At 43.9% G+C, this 19,380-nt stretch overlaps 1 protein-coding gene across 2 annotated transcripts in view; it reads left to right on the forward strand.

Annotated features, from left to right (window-relative positions):
• The window catches only part of ITSN2 (intersectin 2), a 1,173,023-nt gene that overhangs the window by 446,831 nt on the left and 706,812 nt on the right, over positions 1-19,380 (forward strand). For both annotated transcript variants that reach the window (XM_085610587.1, XM_085610588.1), the window contains exons 10-11: positions 4-141; positions 13,081-13,169. In XM_085610587.1, the coding sequence (XP_085466713.1) occupies positions 4-141; positions 13,081-13,169 (227 nt within the window). The remainder of the gene's footprint in view (positions 1-3; positions 142-13,080; positions 13,170-19,380) is intronic.

A 19,380-nucleotide genomic window follows, 5' to 3' on the forward strand; every position in this document is an offset into this window, starting at 1 on the left:
CAGGTCTTTGTCAGATATTGATGGGGATGGGAAGTTAAGAGCTGATGAGTTTGTACTAGCCATGCATTTAACAGATATGGCCAAAGCAGGGCATCCTTTGCCGTTGACTCTACCTCCAGAACTTGTCCCACCTACTTTCAGGCAAGTTTTTCATCATAGTTCTCAATGACTGTTAAGAAGAAAAGCAGCTGAGTTGACTGAGTATGTTCTTTTTTAAATATTGATATTTTGGGGGGAAATATTTTTGACCCTAGAGACCAGCCCCATCATAAGGACTGGCAGCTGTGCATTTCCCTAGCGGCGTTGATCTATTTCTTCAAATGTTGTGCAGCCATGGGGGGGGGGGAGAGGGGGGGGGGGAGAGGGGAGGGGGGGGTAGGGGTAGGTGGAGAGTTCTCTTTCTTAGGAAGTCACTGTGTGAGACTTCTTGAGTAAATAACTTGGATGTTTTTCACAAAAATACATAGATTTGATGTAGGAATAATAAAACACATATTTGTTTAGGTAGTAGATTTGCCCAAGTGGCTGTAACACATGCAGTGGAAGCTGGGTATATCCCCAAACTCATTTTTGCAGTTCCGTGGGGTATACTATGCTATTTATTTCAATTGTTAATTGTCAGTCAGGGGCATGACTCCTGAATAATGACGCCTTGAGTGGGCCATGATGCCCCTTCCCTACTCAACAATGGTAATAAATAGCATATTGCACTCTGTACGTTTCCATATATGGTTTTGGCCATGGCATTTCTTAATGTGTGCTTTTATTGAATTAAAAAACAAGAATGGAAGGGATTAAATGCGTACAGGAAGTTAAAAGCACAGTGAAAAGACCTCCTGAGTATTAGAAGTGTTGTTTCTCTTTTAAAAGCCATTGTAACATGCAATCTGTGAGACAAAAAGAGTGTTTTCGCTTGTCAATTTTGCTGTACTTTGGTAAGTTGGAATGTGACATTTGCACTTTGATATATATTATATATGTGTGTGTGTATATATTTGTAAAGTATATATATATATATATATATTTTTTTTTTTTTACAGAGTGACGGTAGGATTCCCAGAGATGGGAATTCCTTGGATTTTTTCTCCCTAATAATTTTCCACCCGTTTGACAAATCACCACAAAACGTTCCAGACCTAAAGTACTTTCTACACTGTGATGAGGGGATTATTTTGTGGTAAATCATTAAGGGGGTGCAAAGATAAAAGGAGGGTCCCAAAACAGATTTTTCTCCCAATGCATTTTCTATAGACTTTTGTATTCCACGTGGTGCGGAAACAGCTGAATAGATTTTGGTTAAAGTTGCCATGAATATACATTATAGTGTCTAGATGATCCTTTTTAGGGGTTGTGCCCTGCGTTGCACTGCGCAGCAGTGCTCGCGCAGGCAAGAGCCCTTTTGTCCGGGGTTTGACGCTTGTGCGTGTGCTTTTCCTTTTAGGTTCCGCTATTGGACTTTGTGTGCGTGTTTTTTTAAAACAGAGCACGCAATAGGTCAAAGGCAGGCGCATTGCTCTGCCCATGGCCTATTGGTGTTTATTACGCGCACCAAAGCCCATATGTGTTTTCAATTATCGCGCCCGTGTCTGGGCACGATAATTGAAAACACATATGGCTCGCAGTGGCGCGTTTGCGCGCACCACTCGCAGGCGTGTTTTTTAAAATTTTACATTAGCGATCGCTTTCGCAATAGCTTTGTTTTTTGTCTGCCTGACCCTGGGTACCTCTCAGATATCCTGCGATGCCACAGACCTCAGCGCGACCCTCAAGCACCGCCATTTCCGTCCTCCGCCTGCAGGTTTGTAAAGCTCCAAAGATGCCATTTCCGTGCTTGCCCCTTAGCACCATGCCTACCCTCCTCTGTGCTCCCATTTGCACCACACCTCCTCCTGGACTGGACTCCCCTTGCTACAAGCCTCTCCTTGTTTAAAGTAGGAATGCCACACGGATTTGTGTATACATGCATCTACGAAAGTGTGCATGCCAATCAGCTTTGTTATACTCAGTCCTAATCGTCTTCATCCCTCTCTTACGGATGAGGAAGACGGACAAATTGGTACCGGTAGATCAGCAGCCGTACCGTAAAATAGTCTTTGACAATATTCAAGATTGGTAGCGTTTTTGAAATAGCGACTGGTGAGCCACCCCATCTGCAAGGTGGAATGCTGTGCACTCCATTTGTCACCTACTAGAACTGCCCCACCTGCTCAACGGATGATCACAGAACAGCACTGGAACACTTTTTTCATCCAAAATTTATTTTATCACGTAAATTACAAAATGGGTACATGTGACCCTTCAGGCACTCCTGGCGTTTGGACTAAGACCACATTGTTGTGCAGGCTGCCCCTTGAATACCACTAGACCCCACAACAATAACAGACATCAAATACCACAGACTGTTGTGTGGGCGAAGACTACGTGCAGGTTTACTCCCTGTTATTTACCCCCTTGGCTGTGCCTGGCCCTGCGGATTGAGTGCAGTACATCCGGGTGTCAGGGTCATGACGTGGTGGCCGGGTGGCTCACTACATCCCCCTTCCCACTTTACTCTGGGTCACTGTACCATAGCTATCACACAAAGTCCTTCAGTGCAAGGTGCGGTCGGCACCACGCAGGCTGAAGCTGGCTGACACGTGGAGGCAGAAGCGCAGATGCGGCTAGCGACAATTGCGTTAGTGGGGGTACGCTAGGACTGTTACGGTGACTTGCCGATCCGGGCTGTAGGGGAAAGTTGGGGACCGTGAGGTGGCCCTCCTTCATCGCCAAGTGGTGTGCAGTCTGCCCCGTGAATACCACCAAACCCTACAACACTAACAGACACCAAGCACCACAAACTGCTGTGCGGATGAAGAAGACCTTGAGCGGTCTTTCTCACTTTTATTTATGCCCCGTAGGGTTGATTACAGTACATCCGGGTGTGAGGGTCAATACACACATGTCATTATCAGGACTGAAATTGCGGTCGGCGCCAAAAGGTCACTGAGTAGGGCTAAATGACTGCTGGGGTAGTGCGCATTATACAAACCTGATGATGATGAGGATCGCTTTGGTTTTAACAGCGCAATTATTGACACAACGCCCGTGCTCCTCAAGTACTCTTGGCTGAAAAGAGAACTAGGTCATACTAGGCCATTTCACATCTATGCCACCCAGTGGTCGCAGTATTAACAAGAATTTGCAATGAAATAGGTCTCGCATTCACTTTTATTTATGTTTTAAAATCGAAAACAAAAAATAAAAGGCATTGTCATTTGCAATGCCAATACCTCAAACTAACGTGAATGCGAGACCTAGTGCATTGCAATTGCTTGTTGCTGTTGCAAGGGTTTTTGTGAAGTGGTTATGAAGTTATAAGGGCCAAAATACAAGAGCTATCTGTTGTATTATATGTAGCACAATGCTACTAAAAGTAGCAAGAAAACCCACAAATTAACTAGACTGCATATGTAAAGTTTCAAATTTACGACATGAACAACCAAAAGACCCATTTATTGTTACATGCTAATGGAAACCAATGAACAAATATATAACAAATAGAATACATCTTAATCAGTGAGCAACACAAACTACAATACGGTGAACGTTACAATTGGCCACTAGGAAAGAAATTAATAATCTCAAAACTGTATAAGTATTTTTTAATTTATTAGGCAAGTAAACTTCGTGATATTTGTAACCACTGTACTACTGTGGTACATGGCAATGACAAGCCATTATCTGATTGGATAATGACTGCCTTTACAAAAGTTTAAGACAGCCATGTTGATTTAAGGCCACTTTGCCAGTGTTTTGGCTTAGGGCCTTAGATATAGGTAGGTATTAAGTTTTATAAGTTTCCCTACCTATTACCACTTTACCAAAGTGGTGATAGGTAGTGAAAAATAATCATACATTTCTGTATACTTAAAAAGGTTATGGAGTAGTGCAGTACTGACAAAAAAAGTTTAGAAACGTATTTTGAAAAATAAAAAAAACTTAAATGCACTATATTTTTACACATAGTGTAGTGTGTTGCAAATCTTTAAACATAATACATTCTGAAAAAAAATAAAAGTGCACGAGTACCATGGAAATACCTAAAAAAGGCTGCACAACTTCACGAAATTTAAAGAAAGACAAACATTTCGTAAAAAATATGGTACTTACTAGGTGCTAGTGCTGTACTTCATAAACCTATTTAAAAAAATATGTTAAAAAATATGAATGCATTTCCCTACCTATTACTTCAAAGTTGTAATAGGTAGGGAAGTACAATAAAACCTACCACTTATTTGTATCGAAGGCCCTAACACAGAGATTGTGTAGTAAAAACAATATGGCTGCCTTTTCATTTTCTTAAAACAGCCATTACCCAATTATATACTGCCTTGTCATTCCCAAATGCCACGGTATACCGCAAAGTTACTGCAGTATACCGTTGCTCAAAATATAACTAAGGCCTTACTGTATTATTATATTAAGCAGTGCCATCTCTTCAGCCCTGGCCCACTGAGTAACATCTTTCGTCCAAGTTCACTACTGGTCCTACCGTGGATTTCCACGCCATCGCTGTTCGCCTCTTGACCAACACTAGGGCTAGATCTAAGAATCTAGAGTCCACCTTTCGTTTGTGTGGTCTTGGAAACAATCCTAGCAAGCAAACCTCTGGAAAGGAGGCAAGAGAGCGTCCTAATGTAGTAGTCAGGGCGTCCACTACAGTGTCCCAGAAGGGAAGCAACCTGGAGCAGTTCCAGTTCATGTGTATGAAGTCTGTATCCAAGTGCCTTCACCTTGGGCAGCTACGCGGTTCCCCACCGTAGACAACCTAAAGTCTGTGGGAGCGGGTCAAATACGTCATGTGGACATAATGAAACTGTATGTATTTCAGTCTCATGTTCCTGTAGACTTATTTTAGGGTACGCCAGTATCTTGTGCCACTCTGAGTCCATAATTTCTCGTTCCAGTATCTCTCCCCACCTCTGTCATTGTGTCAGCAAGGGTTTACGGACCATTTCAGAAAGTGATCTATAAAACCACTTAACAAGTGTCTCTCGGTGCAAAATGTTCACTAACAGTTGCAGTACCACGTAGGTCATTGGCTCCTCGAGCCCCCGGCCCATAGGTCTCTGAAAGAACGAATCAATGCCTCATATATGAAGATTCACCTTGTGGGTAGGTTCTAATTGCCCACCAGAGCTTCCAGGGGGAGTATTGCATCTTAAGTCAATAAGACCAAAACATATGTGTGGCCGAGAATGAGACTGTGAGTATGTGCCACTAAAGTGCCAGATTGACGAATAAAATAGAAAGGGGCACTCCTACCCACATTTATGCAGATTCATTCTGATTTTATGCACATACCACATATGGATTTATTTCTTAAAGCCGCATCTCCCTCACCTGCAGCCACTTAAGTGGCAGGAAGGCACTATCAGATGAAGTACTGGTGGGCGGTCGCTGATATCTTGAATTATAGGTCATACCTTTGACAATATTGTGCAGTACTCAAGGTTGCTCTCCCTTTTTCTACCTCTGTCCTGATGAAGACCCGCCTGCAAGGCCTTTTGGCCTTCGTCCAATTTCGGGTCGAAACATCGACAATCACCTAAGCCTGGATTGTTGTTTTTTTTACTATCCACAGAGAGGCAAATATTGTCTCAACCAATTACCTGTTATGGATGTAAACCAAGTCATTGGATATCTTAGCAGACAGGCTAATTTGTAATGTTTTGTGACCATTAAGTGAAAGCACTTCTTCTGAGCACTTTTTTTGCACATAATGTATCAACAATCAAATGTAATTAATGTATATATACAAATTACCTTCAATACAATTTTTACTTTTTTGCATTCAATTATGTTTGTGTGTCATATTAATTGTGTGTACACTTCCTCCTCTAAGTAATGATATTAATCCCTACCCTTAGGATAGGGGGATATTGATTACATGTATAGGATCAGGATATGATGATTAAATCTGTTTATCCTTTGTTTTGCATTATCCAATAGGGCTGTTTTGTAGTCTATCGCATTGTACCCAGGTCCTTCGGCTGTGTGGGTTACCCCATTGTTTTGTAATGGCCTAATTGCAAGGAATCAGCATATAGTGATTACAGCTTCTGGGCTAATATTTCTCAGCAAATGCAGAGTCAAACTCCACAGGAAGACCATCAGGGCATGGGGTTTTACCCGTTGCCACTTCTTTAATGGCGAACCGGATCTCCTGTACTGATACTGGCCCACCAAGGCTTTCCTTAGCCTCCCGAGGAAGTTCTCGCAGTGGTAGTTGTTCAGAAAAGCAGTCTGGATCCTAGGTGAGAGTGACTCCGGGCATTTGTACAGTGTTTTGTAGTAGTGAACGGAACAAGGTGTTAATAGCCCGAGGAGAGTAGAGTGATTTGTCATCACCCATCTGGGTATGTGTTATAGGGACCCCTCGATATTTAGGTCTAATAAGCTAAGCTAGTAGTCTGCCAGGTTGACCTTCCTCATCAGATCATGTGCGCTGGCAATGTATTTCTTATAATCGTGGCAGATGCTCTAGGGTGCATTACATTGCTCCCATGTTTCCCAAAGTCTGTCTAGAGCCGTTGTATCAGCACCCAGAGCATTATCTAACTCATGCAATCTACTATCAGAGTCTGAAACTCCCTGTTCAATTCTTTCTGAACACCGATCGAGTGGCCTAAAGAAGGACTGCAAACCACCACCTGAAACACCTACCACTCGAACAAGACAGAGGATGCCGAGCCCTGATTAAGATCAATGTGCCCAGAATTGTATCCCCCAGGGAGTCTCAAAAGCAAGTATCATATCGGGACAGTGGGTTAAACCGCCATATGTGGCTCTGCGGGCGCTCCCCAACAGGTTGGAAGCCCAGCAGCAGAGGACTGTGGTATGAAAGAGTGTGCCCTAAATATTCGGTACTTGTCACATGTTGACTAAGTCTTTGTGAACATACGAACTTGTCTATCCTGGTGTGTACTTGATAGCTATATGAGTAGTTTGATTAATCTATAGTTTCCCCGTGTTATGTCCTACAAACATCCACTAGATCCCAATTTCCCAGCCACTCCCTGAGGCCCTCCACAGTCCTAAAGGTAGGTGCAGCTAGCAAGGGATGTGGTGGAGCAATCAAGTAGAACATCTGCTTCACAGTTAAAATCCCCACCTAACAGGAGGTTGTCACTAATGATGCCAGGGGGCCAAAAAGGGAATGGAAAGAAGTCACCTGGTCTTGAGTTGGATTGTAAATACTTCCCAGAGTTGTATCTCAACCGAACAGTCTATCCTTGACCAGGACGTAGCGACCCTCCTTATTTATGGATATGGATGGGTTCAAATGGTGTCCCTGACCTGATCCAAAATAACGCCCCTCGGGCAAAGGTGGAGTATGAGGTAGCAAATAACTGGCCCATCACCTGCACCACAGGCGATCAACTTCCTCCCCTGTGAGATGTGCCTTTTGAAGCATGGCCACCTGTACCCCTCGCATCCTGAAATACCTGTGATCGTTATGGCTTTTGGTGGCCGAGCCCATCCCCTGGATATTCCATGACAGGAATTTCAGTGAGTGGTGTTGGTCAGACATCAGGTGTTGAAGCAAGTGTGCCCCCTCCAGCCCACCCGGGTCTCCCCTGAGTCAAGGCCACCCACCTCAGCATGTAGAGCAATCCCTGCAAAAAATAATAAACCCCACCTGTAAACTCCCCCGTCCCAAGAGAAGCCCAGCAACGGCCGGCCACCCAAACGTAGAATGTGCAAACTTTGTCTCCCCCAGTCACCTGGCAGGAATCTATCTTGGAGGTGTAGGCTGTATTGTATAGACAAAACTGGTATTGCTTCAGCCCTGCCCACCTTTACTTTTCGGGCACTCAGCCCAGCACATATTCAGTCACCAGCACTTACATGGTCTTGAACCCTAAAAGGAAAATTCTGAGCCAAACAAATGTATTGTCCCCAAGGCAGAAGCCTCCTCCGACTCCATCTTCAGTGCAAGCGTCCCCACCCACAGAACACCCCCAACCCACCAAAGAGCCAGCGACAGTGTACATCAAACCAGGTCATCTGCAGCTCACCATGGGTAGGCCAGTAATATCTACCCGGGAAGACTCCGACCCTGAGAGCACTGATGTATGTTCAGAGAGGGCACCAGTCTCTGAGTCCGACCTCTGTGTCATCACAATCTCAGCCACTGCCTGGAGAATGGTGGCCCGTTCCTGCTCAGTCTGCGATTGTGATGGTCTCTTCAGTGACCTTGCACACAAAGCTCCACAGAAGCATCTCTTTGCCCTGTGTCGAGGAGCGCTGTGTTTAGGGTGAGCCGTCATCAGAGCCGATCCAGGTCTGTAAGCTTCCTGCCAGTCCCAAGCCCTACCGGGATCTTCTCAGAAGTCTGTCTTTCCATCAATTATTATCCTGAGCTTTGCAGGAAACTTCATGGAGTACTGTAATCCCTCGTCATAGAGGGCCTTCTTGATTTCCAGGAACGAAGCGCGTTTGGCCTTTACAGTGGCGGTGAAGTCTGGAACTTTGACACCTTACTATTGGCCACTGTGAAGGGGCCCCCGTCCGCTCTTTCTGCAGGATAAAGTCCCTGTCTTTATAGTGGAGTAGCCTAGACAAAACAGGTTGCGGAGGGTGGCCCGGTGCCAGTGGACGCGCCGGTACCCTGTGGGCACGTTCCAAAGTGAAGAAGGGAGTCTGGTCATTTGGAGCGTCCTCTATCTGGAGCCAGTGTTAAAGATATGCCACCATGTTGCTCCCCTTCGTACCCTCAGGGAGTCCCACCACCTGGATTTTATGTAGTCTGTTGTGTCCCTCTGCGTCTTCAGCTCGGGTTCGAGGACCTGCACTCTTATCAGTCTGTACTGCCAACTAGCATGTCAATGTTTATTTTTCTGTCGTCAGTTCCCCGACCGAGGTTTCCACCTCTTTAACTCTGTCCGCCAGTTTGTGGTGATCAGCTTGTAGTAGCCCAGATTCATGGACACCATGCCAATATCCTGTTGAAGGGTAGCTTTGGTGTCGGCAATGGCAGCAAGAATTTTGTCCAGTTGGTTATGAATAGGGTCCATCGGGGGTCCAGACTCTACGGAGTCCACAGGTGGGGGTTCGGAGTGTTGCCTGTTTGACCCTTGGCTTCCCCTTTAGGATTACTCTTGCAGACCCACCCGCAATAATCAGGGGTGCCTGGGGTACATCCTTGTGTGTAGACAAACTAGCGGGAAATCAATACCGTGGAAGAAGGAACAAGTTTGTATCCCCCCAGTCTGTATCAAACACTTATGTCTTGGGTTTTTAGGGCTTTTACCCGCTGTGTGGGGCGATGATTTTATGGTACCATCTACTCAGAGGTTGACCGCGTCCAGAGTGCAGCACCTGGTGAATCACCCAGTGGCTCAAGTCTTCAGGGGTACTTGACTTTAATAATGGATTACTCACCAGAGCCAGGGGAGGGAGTTTTGTGCTATGTTGTAAGCACTTGCAGGGCAGTCAGCCGAAAGAAGACTCACACCAAGCCCTGCCAGGGTACGCTTGCTGTCTCTATGTTCGATCACCAGTGGGTGACTTATTCTGCAGCTTTGCATTTGGGAGGAGGAAGTGCACTATTGGAGCAGTCAGGGGGTGCCTGCCAGTGTCCTTGGTAGCCCAGTTTGGGTGACCTTGTCCAGGAGCCCCCTTCCCATGTACTACCCCGCAATTAGAATGCCCAGCTACTAGCGTCTACACAGCCATCTGTGGTGTCCCAAGAGGGGCAGGGGAAGCAAGCTTCCTCCCTCACCACGTCTTTTCGGGGAGTGTGGGGACGGGAAGAAGAAATATCCAACAACTTGCCTCCTCAGATCAGATGTCGCTTCTCACCCCGGGCGCTGATGTAGGCCCCAGGACCCCCAGTTCGCCAGTAATCAGCAGCCGCTGCCAGCATGTCATTCACAGTGCCCCCGCACCACACTGCGTCTTTCGCTACTTGCGATGATTGGGGAGGGACCCCCCCCCCAGGGATCAACGTGCTCTCCCTGGCACTCACCGAGGGCACCACGCCCTCACTAAGTGGGCGGCGCACGCGGGGGCGAAGAGTGAACAGCAAAAGGCCCCAGCCACTTCACTGGTAGGGACCAGTGACACACCGCATGCCCGGCTGGTTGGGCCACTGTAGACCCCCCAGCCCCAATACTCAGGCGATCGCTAAAGCGGCGCCCCTTACGCACACACCAGGGGGGGGCGCGGCACGGCGAGGAAACACTTCCCTCAGCACGGTACTGTTCACCAGACCCCGGCACAGCCCCAAGATATCCTGTTAAGCCTTCAGCAATTCCCAGCCATCAACACGCCAAATACCTCATTAGGGTGACCAACTGGCATGGGTGCAAATTCAGTACTGTGATTGTAAAAATTCAGGACAAAGGGTTAAAATTCAGGACAAAAATTCATGGCAATAGGTACATTTTACACACATATCAGAGGAGGTTGTATATAAGTAAGTAAATAGACAACCAAAATAAGTTTGTTTTATGTCCCAGAGGAACAGAAATCTTCCTTTACGGGGTTTCTTTTTTGCCGAACTGAGTTGTAAATAATTTATCAGACTTAGAAGGACGAATAGCTGAACAAGCTCTGACAGAATTCAGACCTGTGTGCTGTAGGAAATACGGAAATCAGCAACGGGAATTTGACTCACTGAGTCATCTTACAGTTTATGGTGCCATTGCACACTTTTGCATACTATGTCATAAAGTAGAAAATGTATACTTAGAGGATGTATTCTCTTTGCCAAACTCCAAGATGGCTATCCCACGGCTTGCAATACAGCAGTTGAAAATAAATCGCACATCAGCTGGTATTTAGCAGTTCAATCTCTGTACCTTTTTATTTCTCAAGTTAGCTTCATGCTTCTCTCTGTCGCTTGAACTCCTCTTTCACAGCTTGTGCTGTTTTAGTCTCATGGTCTTTCAATAGATTTTCAAGTTCATGAACTCTGTCTACTAACCGGACCTCGCAAAAACAAAATATCATGTCACCGGGAAGCTCCAAGGATCGCACCAATTAACGCCTCTCAAGCAGATTTTCAGACATTTGCATTTCTTTGGGGAAGCAGACACCCTGGGCAGTGTTTGAAATGGAAAAATAGAAGTGCAGGTACTCTTTAGCATAGTACCTGCTTGTTTCTGAGAAGTGCCGGTACTCTCCAATTATAAGTGTAGCATTTCTCATGAGAAGTGCCGGTACTCTCCCTCCCAAAATAAAAAAGTGCCGGTACTCCGTACCGGCCCATTTAAAGCACTGACCCTGGGCTTATTTCTTTTCAGCCGTCTGTCCTTCCCTCCAGAATGAGCACAAGAGGCTCCCTTGCACTGTAGCTGGGGAATCTAAATTGTGTAAATAAACTTTTGTACTTTAGCTGAGAAGCTGAAATTACGGACAAATGCTGTCTGTGAAGACAATGGAGGGCTAATTTACAGACTGTCCATGAAAGTTACGGACAGTTGGTCACCCTACTCCTCATTAATTCTGTGATTCCTCCGCCGGGTATTCTCTGGGCATTTGGGTGAGGGATCTTCTCTAGTGCACACTGGGGTTGCGCTAGCCCGACGTCGTGGATCGCACAGTGTTCGGCCCTTGGTTGCATCTGCTATCATTGGGACCGGTCTTGGCTGCTCGTTGCAGTCACAGGGTGTCCGCTGCTCTCCTGCAATGAGTGTTCACCACAATTCGGAATGTGGCCCCAAGAGATTCGCCATCGATGCCGCAGCAATAGAGGGTTTGCCGCAGCCCCAGACCATGGTTGGGTCATAATATACAACTGGCCCAAGCAGCAGGCTCATGTGTCTTCCATTTTCGGCTCAGTAGCCCTGGTGCCGAAATAAATCATGCTTGATATGCAAACATAAAGAGGCTTTTAGTCAGTAGTCTTTTTCAATTGGTCTGTTGAATCGTCATTAGCTTTCTGCCGCTGCGATCCACAGCTTACAGCTTTGTAGTTTGGGGCAGTTGATCTGCCAACTTTAACCATTGGCTCTCTTCACTCTCAGTGAGAGCAGAAAGCTTGTGCAAGCTGTTCACATCCATTTGAAAATAGTTTCTTTCTCTTCATTCGCAGTGCTCATTCAAAGTATGCTTTTCTTGATTTTATTTTGTGTATTACTTTCAATATGGCTTTTTATTTTGCTTGCACTTGAGGTATCCGGTCACCTGGGGATTTATTTCCCTTCTCCTTTTTAAAGTTGATTTATAAAGTATTTATGACTTGTGGCTGTCTGCAATATAAGCATATCATTTGGTGAGGATTTTGTTTTGTCAACCAAAGTAAAAAGTAATGTTAAAATGCGTGGCACAACTGAAATGTCTTTAAAAAAATCATTAATAAATTAGCCACTTTTGCAAGCACATGGTAGCTACGTTTATGTACTAAACTGTTTTCTTTTCTTATCATTTTTGCGGCATTTGTTGGTCTATCGTCAATATCTAGTACTGCAATCTTTTAAAAGGTCTTTCAGTGGAATTGTTTTAGAGGAAAATTGTGTTTTAATATGTTGATATGTTTATAGTGCTTTTCTAACCAATTTAAGGCCAAGCTCATATTGTTTCTGATATATTCTCCATTCTCTCAAAAACTTGTTGCCGTTAGTTCACATTTCAAACATAAAGTAGCATCAAATTTAAGGATTTTTGGTAAGTGATGGTGTTATGAAACTTATGGCTTTAGATGTGTCAAGAGTAGAACACATTCTGTATCATTCAGGTATAGATAGACCTCACAAACTTTCCAGTTTGAAAACCTTGTGTGCAAGCAGTCTGAGTACTATCAGATACAATGATGGATCTGATTTGTGATGCCTGGTGTTTATGAGACTTGAGTGAAGTTTAGTTTTGAAGATACCCAGAATACATAATACAATGGATTTTACTTTAGTAGTAATCCCTGTCCTTAAATATTTGGCCAACAATATTTTATTCAGATAATGCCTATAATTAAGTACTTCTGAGGTTTTTGCTGGCTTAGCCCAGTCTGCCTATATGTAACCATCATTTACCGACTAGCAAAGTATTTTCGTTTTTTCCAAAAATAAATTACATGTATCCATGTTGTTGTTATAGAAGTGGAAAATTTGTGGATCCAATCAATGGAACTCTTCCTTCCTACCAGAGTACTCCAGATGAGGAGCCACCACAGAAAAAAACACCAGGTAACTGAGAATTTGTTGTCATTGTTCTTCCAATTATGTTTAGGGCTCCCAGTTTTGTAGTATTTATTTTTTTAACATTTCTGTCTGTATTGAGCCATATTAATTTTTGGTACATCTTATTAGTATTTATCCATATTCATTTCGTGGTTTGCGAATAAGTCGAGACAAAATTGGTACATTTCAACATTTATTTAACTGATAAACATGTACTCGTACTTTGATGCCTTTCCCATTTTAGCAAATTCAGCAGCCAAATATAGCAAAGCACCTACAGGTAAATATTAGCAATTTACTCCAAATATATTTTATTATATGCCTGTATTTAAAGATATCCTAACCTTTAACTACCCATGCTATCTATCTGGGCAACTGTTGTCTTGGAATTCAACACACACAGCATGGAAAGTTACTCCATAGAACCACAATTTTCTGTATTTGTCCGCTTTTAAAATAAATACAAATATGAAACAAATTGTTTTCTGTCTGTATTTATCTGTAAAAATGGAAAACTGGGAACCTTATTTATGTTAAGGCTTAATTTAAAATGAATCCAATGGAAGGCATGAATGGTTGTCCTGTATAAATGTTTCTGTCAGTCTCCATTAAGTGACATATATTGGTTAAAATAGCCATAGGGATTAGAGAAAAACATTTCCCTTACCTTTGATTTCTGGAGTTTTAAGAAATGAATAATAAGGTGGCCTGAAGGCTTTGTTACAATCTTATGTTCTGGGCTCCTAGAGAATCCCCCATAGTAGATGAACTTTAACGTCTGCAAGAAGGCAAATAATTTGAAACATCACCTCTAAAATGCCCTTCTTCTACATTGGAACTTTGATATGTTCACATGTTTAAACTATTCTCTGTCATCAGAGTTTAAATCCCCTGTAGTTTAAATAAGCAATAAACATTGTTAAAATGTCTATGGACCCTATAACATTGTTTAGTAGCAAATTTTTATCATTGAAAAGAACCTAAACTTTAACCTATCAGGTGAATGCAGCATCAAATCACGCCCTCCTAGAGGCCACTGTATCTTAGTTTCGACTGCATTTTGAGTATGATGAAGTTCCTGGGCAGAGTTCTGCCCTATCCTCGGAAAATCAGTATTTCACATTTTCATGTCCCCTGCATGACGTCCCAAACCCAGCTATAGCTCCTGGTTCACAGAGAATTGTTTCTTAGTGACTTGTCTACTGGTTCAGAGGAAATGTAATTCAAGATGCTACCTTCTCTTTGTAAAAATGAGAATCTCTTTTTAAACCAGTTCAATATGTGTCTTAAAAAAGGTATTCGCTGTTGATCCACTCCTCAAATGCATTTACTGCAAAATATAAAATATCAGAATGTGAAATCTATAAATCTTTGACATCATACATTTTGTGTCAGACAAGTGACTAGCTTTATATCTACATGAGCACAAGATAGATATCCCCACCTCGGCCAATGTCAAGTTTTTAGTGGATGATTCTGTGAGTAGTGACCATTTGGGATCTTTTTCTAAAAAGGTGCAAATGGAAAAGCACCTGTCTGCCCCTGAGGTACTCACTTAAGGTTCTCCTAAACCTGCTTCCGATTCATAAAAGCAGATAATGATGCATCCTCTGACCATGCTTTTGGCACTGTGCTCCCTCAAATGGTGTGGAAAATGGCCATGGATGATATTCTGTCACATTTCAAGTTGAAACTGTAATAGACAACATTCTTTTCAACAACAGAATAGATAGTCAACTGCTTCGTGGTTGTTGTTAACCTTCTCTGTGTGGGCTGCCTTATGGCTGATGGTTACCACCTTGTTATGGATGGTCTCCTTGTTGTGATCGGTCCCTTCAACATCAATGGGCCCTTTCTATCTGCCGACAGTAGTTTATCTAGCAACCTATTCAATCCTATTTCCAATTAGGGCCTTGAATTTTAGAGATGTCTCCATTCCCCCAGCTCTGGGGGCTACCACCAAGCCTTGTTAGCCCCCTTCCATCTGATGGTGTTAGGCTGCCCACCCACCTAGCCATATTTTGGAAATGGAAGAGGAAGATGGTGTACAGGAATATTTTTCAGAAGGTGAGCAGTCCCAGACCTCGTATAGTCTGCGGCAGTCTAAAGTTCAGTTTGTCCTGGAATAAGATCAGGATGAGTTGCAACATTACTATGTATATGACCTTTATGAAGATCATAGACAAAATAAGTACTGTGCCATAGCTATGTGTTATGTGGAAGAACTGCAGATGGTGCAGATTCCTTTTGTTTTTTTTTCAAGCCCTTCCCAGAAATGATGGAGAGTATTTGCATGAGACTGACACCTTCATTTTCGTCTTTATGACAGCACGTTCTGCCACTCAACCACCTGCCTCCATCAGTGCTGTGAACTTTCGCTAGTCCAGCTCCTCCTAAGCTTCCTACACTAATGCCTCCACCTCTACTCCACGGGTGAAAATTCCACCATCTTGGGAGGAAATTGGTGAAATGAGCGTAAAGAAAAGTGTGGCTGAAGTTCAGGACTCAAAGATGGGCCAGAAGTGGAATACATAGACCCAGATAGCACTGATGACAGCAACACTCAGGATGATTAGCTTGTGTGAGGTTATGGGCAGGAGACACCATCGCAATTGAAATCCGCAGCGTATAATATAATTCAGTTCATTTGTGTTCTAGACTAGATCTACCAAATGAAAAACAAATAATTAAATGGCAGCAAATTCCATTAAGGCATTGAATGCACTGGCCATCCTATATAGTCATGATAAACAGATGTAAAGTGACATTAGCTAGTTCCTACAACTTCTGCTAGAGTACAAAACCGAGGCAGCTGATCATATGAGAATGCACTAAAGCCTTCGCTCCTATGATTAAATTTGCTTTAGATGTTTCCAGTATTGGTGTTAGACATTGGGTTACCAATTGACTGGGGTGTGAACCCTGTTCAAGCAGCAGCCACGATCATAGTCAATGAAAAGCACAAGGAAACCCAAAATTAACCTGTGGTAACTTGCCACAAAGCAGTCAGGCTTAACTTAGAGGCAATGTATAAAGTGTTTGTGCAACGCTTCAAACAGTAAAACGGTGAAAAGACCACACAAAACAATCCCACACCAGGTTAGCCAAACAGAGCGTAATTTAATAAATAAAACGAGACCAAAACAACCAAAATCCAATTGATAGAACTGGAGAGATAGAGTTTTAAAGTTTTTAGTGAAAATCGCACCAAAAAGCACAAAGCACCAACTGGGGATATCTGGTCGCGCAGGACCAGAACAAAGTCACAACTTCAGGCCGACCGCGATGGAGCGCGGGACGGGTATAGGTACCCAATTAGGCCCGCTGAACAGAGTACCTTAAATCCTTGTTACAGAGGGTTGCTCGTATCCGCACCGAAGATGTGTCGCGCAGCCGAAGTGATGCATCAGTTCGGAGATGTTGCGAGGCTGCAGTGCGAGGCCCATTATGTCGTTGAGGATCCCGTCGACGGGGCTTGCGATGCGTAGTCCAGTGTCGGGGATGCGTGGACCTGGGATATGGATGCGCTGTTCTGGCTGGACGATGTGTTGGTTCAAAGGACTGCAGGGGCGAAGTGGGTCTTTGCAGCGGGTCCAATCCACTAGCAACGACGATGTGTCACTTCTGCTCGGGGATGCGCCACTCAACAGATAAGATACGGCAGTTCCACTGGCAAGCCCCTTAGGCCCACGTCTATGGGTCCAGGACTAGGGTGGCACAAATTGGCATGGTATACTCACAGATGGCAGAGTCCAGGGGCAGGTGCAAGGTTGTTGGAAGTCTGTTAAGTCCCTGAGGCTTCAGATCAGGAGGCCAACCAACTAACATTTTGAGTCACTCTGGATTTGAGAGATGCAGGTCCAGTCCTTCTCACCCAGGCAAGAGGGCAGCAGGTCAGCACAGCAAAGCAGGAGTCCAGCAGAGTGGCAATCCTTCAGCAGCACTGCAGTCCTTCCTGACAAAGTATCCACAGGTCCAGAAGTGTACTCGAGTGGTGGTTTCGGAGGTTCTTTTTTATACACAGTTGTACCTTTGACGTGGTGAGAAGCTTCTAGTGGCATGCCTTTCAAGTGCACAGATGCCCTGCCTTTCATGCCCTGGCTCCAGACTACATGGTGTATGCAGCCATTTGTGTGGTGACCGGAAGCAACCTATTCAGGTGTAATGAGGCTGGGCTCAGCTCCCCCCTCCCTTCCTATCAGTGATGGCCTGCTCAGTCACACCTAAGCTCCCATTGTCAGTTGCTTTTAAAGTAGGAGTACACAAAGCCCAACTGCCAGCTACACCCATTCTTGTAACCAGAGACAGACTACAGGCACCAAATGGCTATGGCAAGAAAATGCCCACTTTCTAAAAGTCTCCCTGAGGGCACTTTACTCGCGCAGCCATCTGTCGCACTGCACAATAGTGAATAATTGTTCACAGTAAACCACTTCCTCCTGGGTTATCCAATTTTACGCTATATACCAATAGTAATACCAATCCTTGTACCATAAATCTTCCTGCCTGTATAATCACTGCGGAGATGGCATGATTTCATTATGATTCTTTATTCAACAGTTTCAGATGCCTTCTGGTGCCCATCCAGGCTTTCAACAGCGGCAAGTGGGGTCAATCATACTGCAGAGTAGGCTCATTTAATTAAATACACCCAATGCATATCGAGGCTTACGGCTCTTTGTCAGGGGATAACTGAAACAAATGAAAAAGAACAGCTCAACTGACTACGCAATACCAGCTTACTATGTGCTCAAAAAATGCTACGACTTCAAATACCACCACCCTCATCCACCCTCACTAGCTTCCCCAACAAAACTCTGTTGTGCTCAAGCTTCATATGAATGCCCCAGAATATTCAACTCGACCCAACCAAAAGGTTCATCCATAATGTGAAATAATATTTAAACTGGCGCAAAAACTCCCAATTCACTGCTTTTTACACCCGCTAACCGCTTTTGATTTCACCATTATCACATTTAGCTTAACCCCAAACTCCATACCAACTTGCCTCCCCCTTGTCCGAAAAAGAAACATCTGCTGGGTGTTCGCAGCGGCCAGACAGATGCCCTCAGTCAAACCCTCTCAGAATGTCATGAGTGGGAGCTCTATTAAGGCCAAGTCATAAACTCTTTCGCAAATGGTACTAATGTAAAAAGGCAGCTATGGCATTACACACAACACATCACATATCACAGTGTTAGGAATTCCAAATGTGGTGCTTAACCACACAGCCATCAAAGATCCCCTTATTTAAACAGTACTGTGGTGATGTTGTCCTAACGTCATGTTTCAATGTGTTGTCATGAGTGTTGTTAGATGCTTTAGAATGTTGGTAGATGGAATGTTTAATCTGTAGTATTCTATATGTTCGATATGTGACAGTTATTCTTGACGCTGCCCGTGTCGTGGCTGCGATGAAGAAAGTTCTTCATCTCATGAACCACTGTTCCTGTTCATTGGCCCCCATCACCACAAACCACAACCCAGTTCTGAACCTGCGACTTTCACCACAAGTGCATTAGACAAAACCTTCGGGAAGAAGCACTCAAAAACCATTCAAAGTAAATTAATAGTATTTTGTAAGTTGTTACGAGGGAGTGTAGGTTCACAAATTACGCCAAAACTAAACTTCTGCTGTACATAGAATACTTTGAGTTGATACATCTGTTGAACAGTCCGAGTCTGCCTAGCCTCTGATATTTTATTGGAGGTTTTCTGTTGGTCTGTCAATACATAATCACATGTCCTGGGAAAAGTAAATATTCTACCGTGATTGTAATCTTTCATCCCTCCTTATTTTTCGTCTTCTGTTCTGTTAAAGCAAATTGGTGTTCTTTATTATATTGTTCAAAATCTCATAGTTCTTCCCTGTGGATTCCTACAGGTTCATTTCTATAATTTCTTTTTCATAGGCCCACATGCATCAAAGCAAAAACCGGTCGCAAACGGGCAGATTCTCAGAATCTGCCCCTTTGCGACCGGTAATTTTGCATTTGGGATGCATCATCCCAAATGCAAAACTCGCAATTTAAGTAATCTCTAAATTGCGATTACTTAAATTGCCATTGCATTTAAGGAATCCCAAATTGAGATTCCTTAAATGCAATGCATTAAAGTAAAAAAAAATTGCGTTTTCACTAATAGGGAGAGCAAATTACCATTAAGTTTTTCAAAGTTCCATTTTACACACACACATGCCCTTGGGGCATGTGTGTGT

Source organism: Triturus cristatus, chromosome 6 (assembly GCF_964204655.1).
Source record: "Triturus cristatus chromosome 6, aTriCri1.1, whole genome shotgun sequence".
In the NCBI taxonomy this organism is placed as follows: domain Eukaryota; kingdom Metazoa; phylum Chordata; class Amphibia; order Caudata; family Salamandridae; genus Triturus; species Triturus cristatus.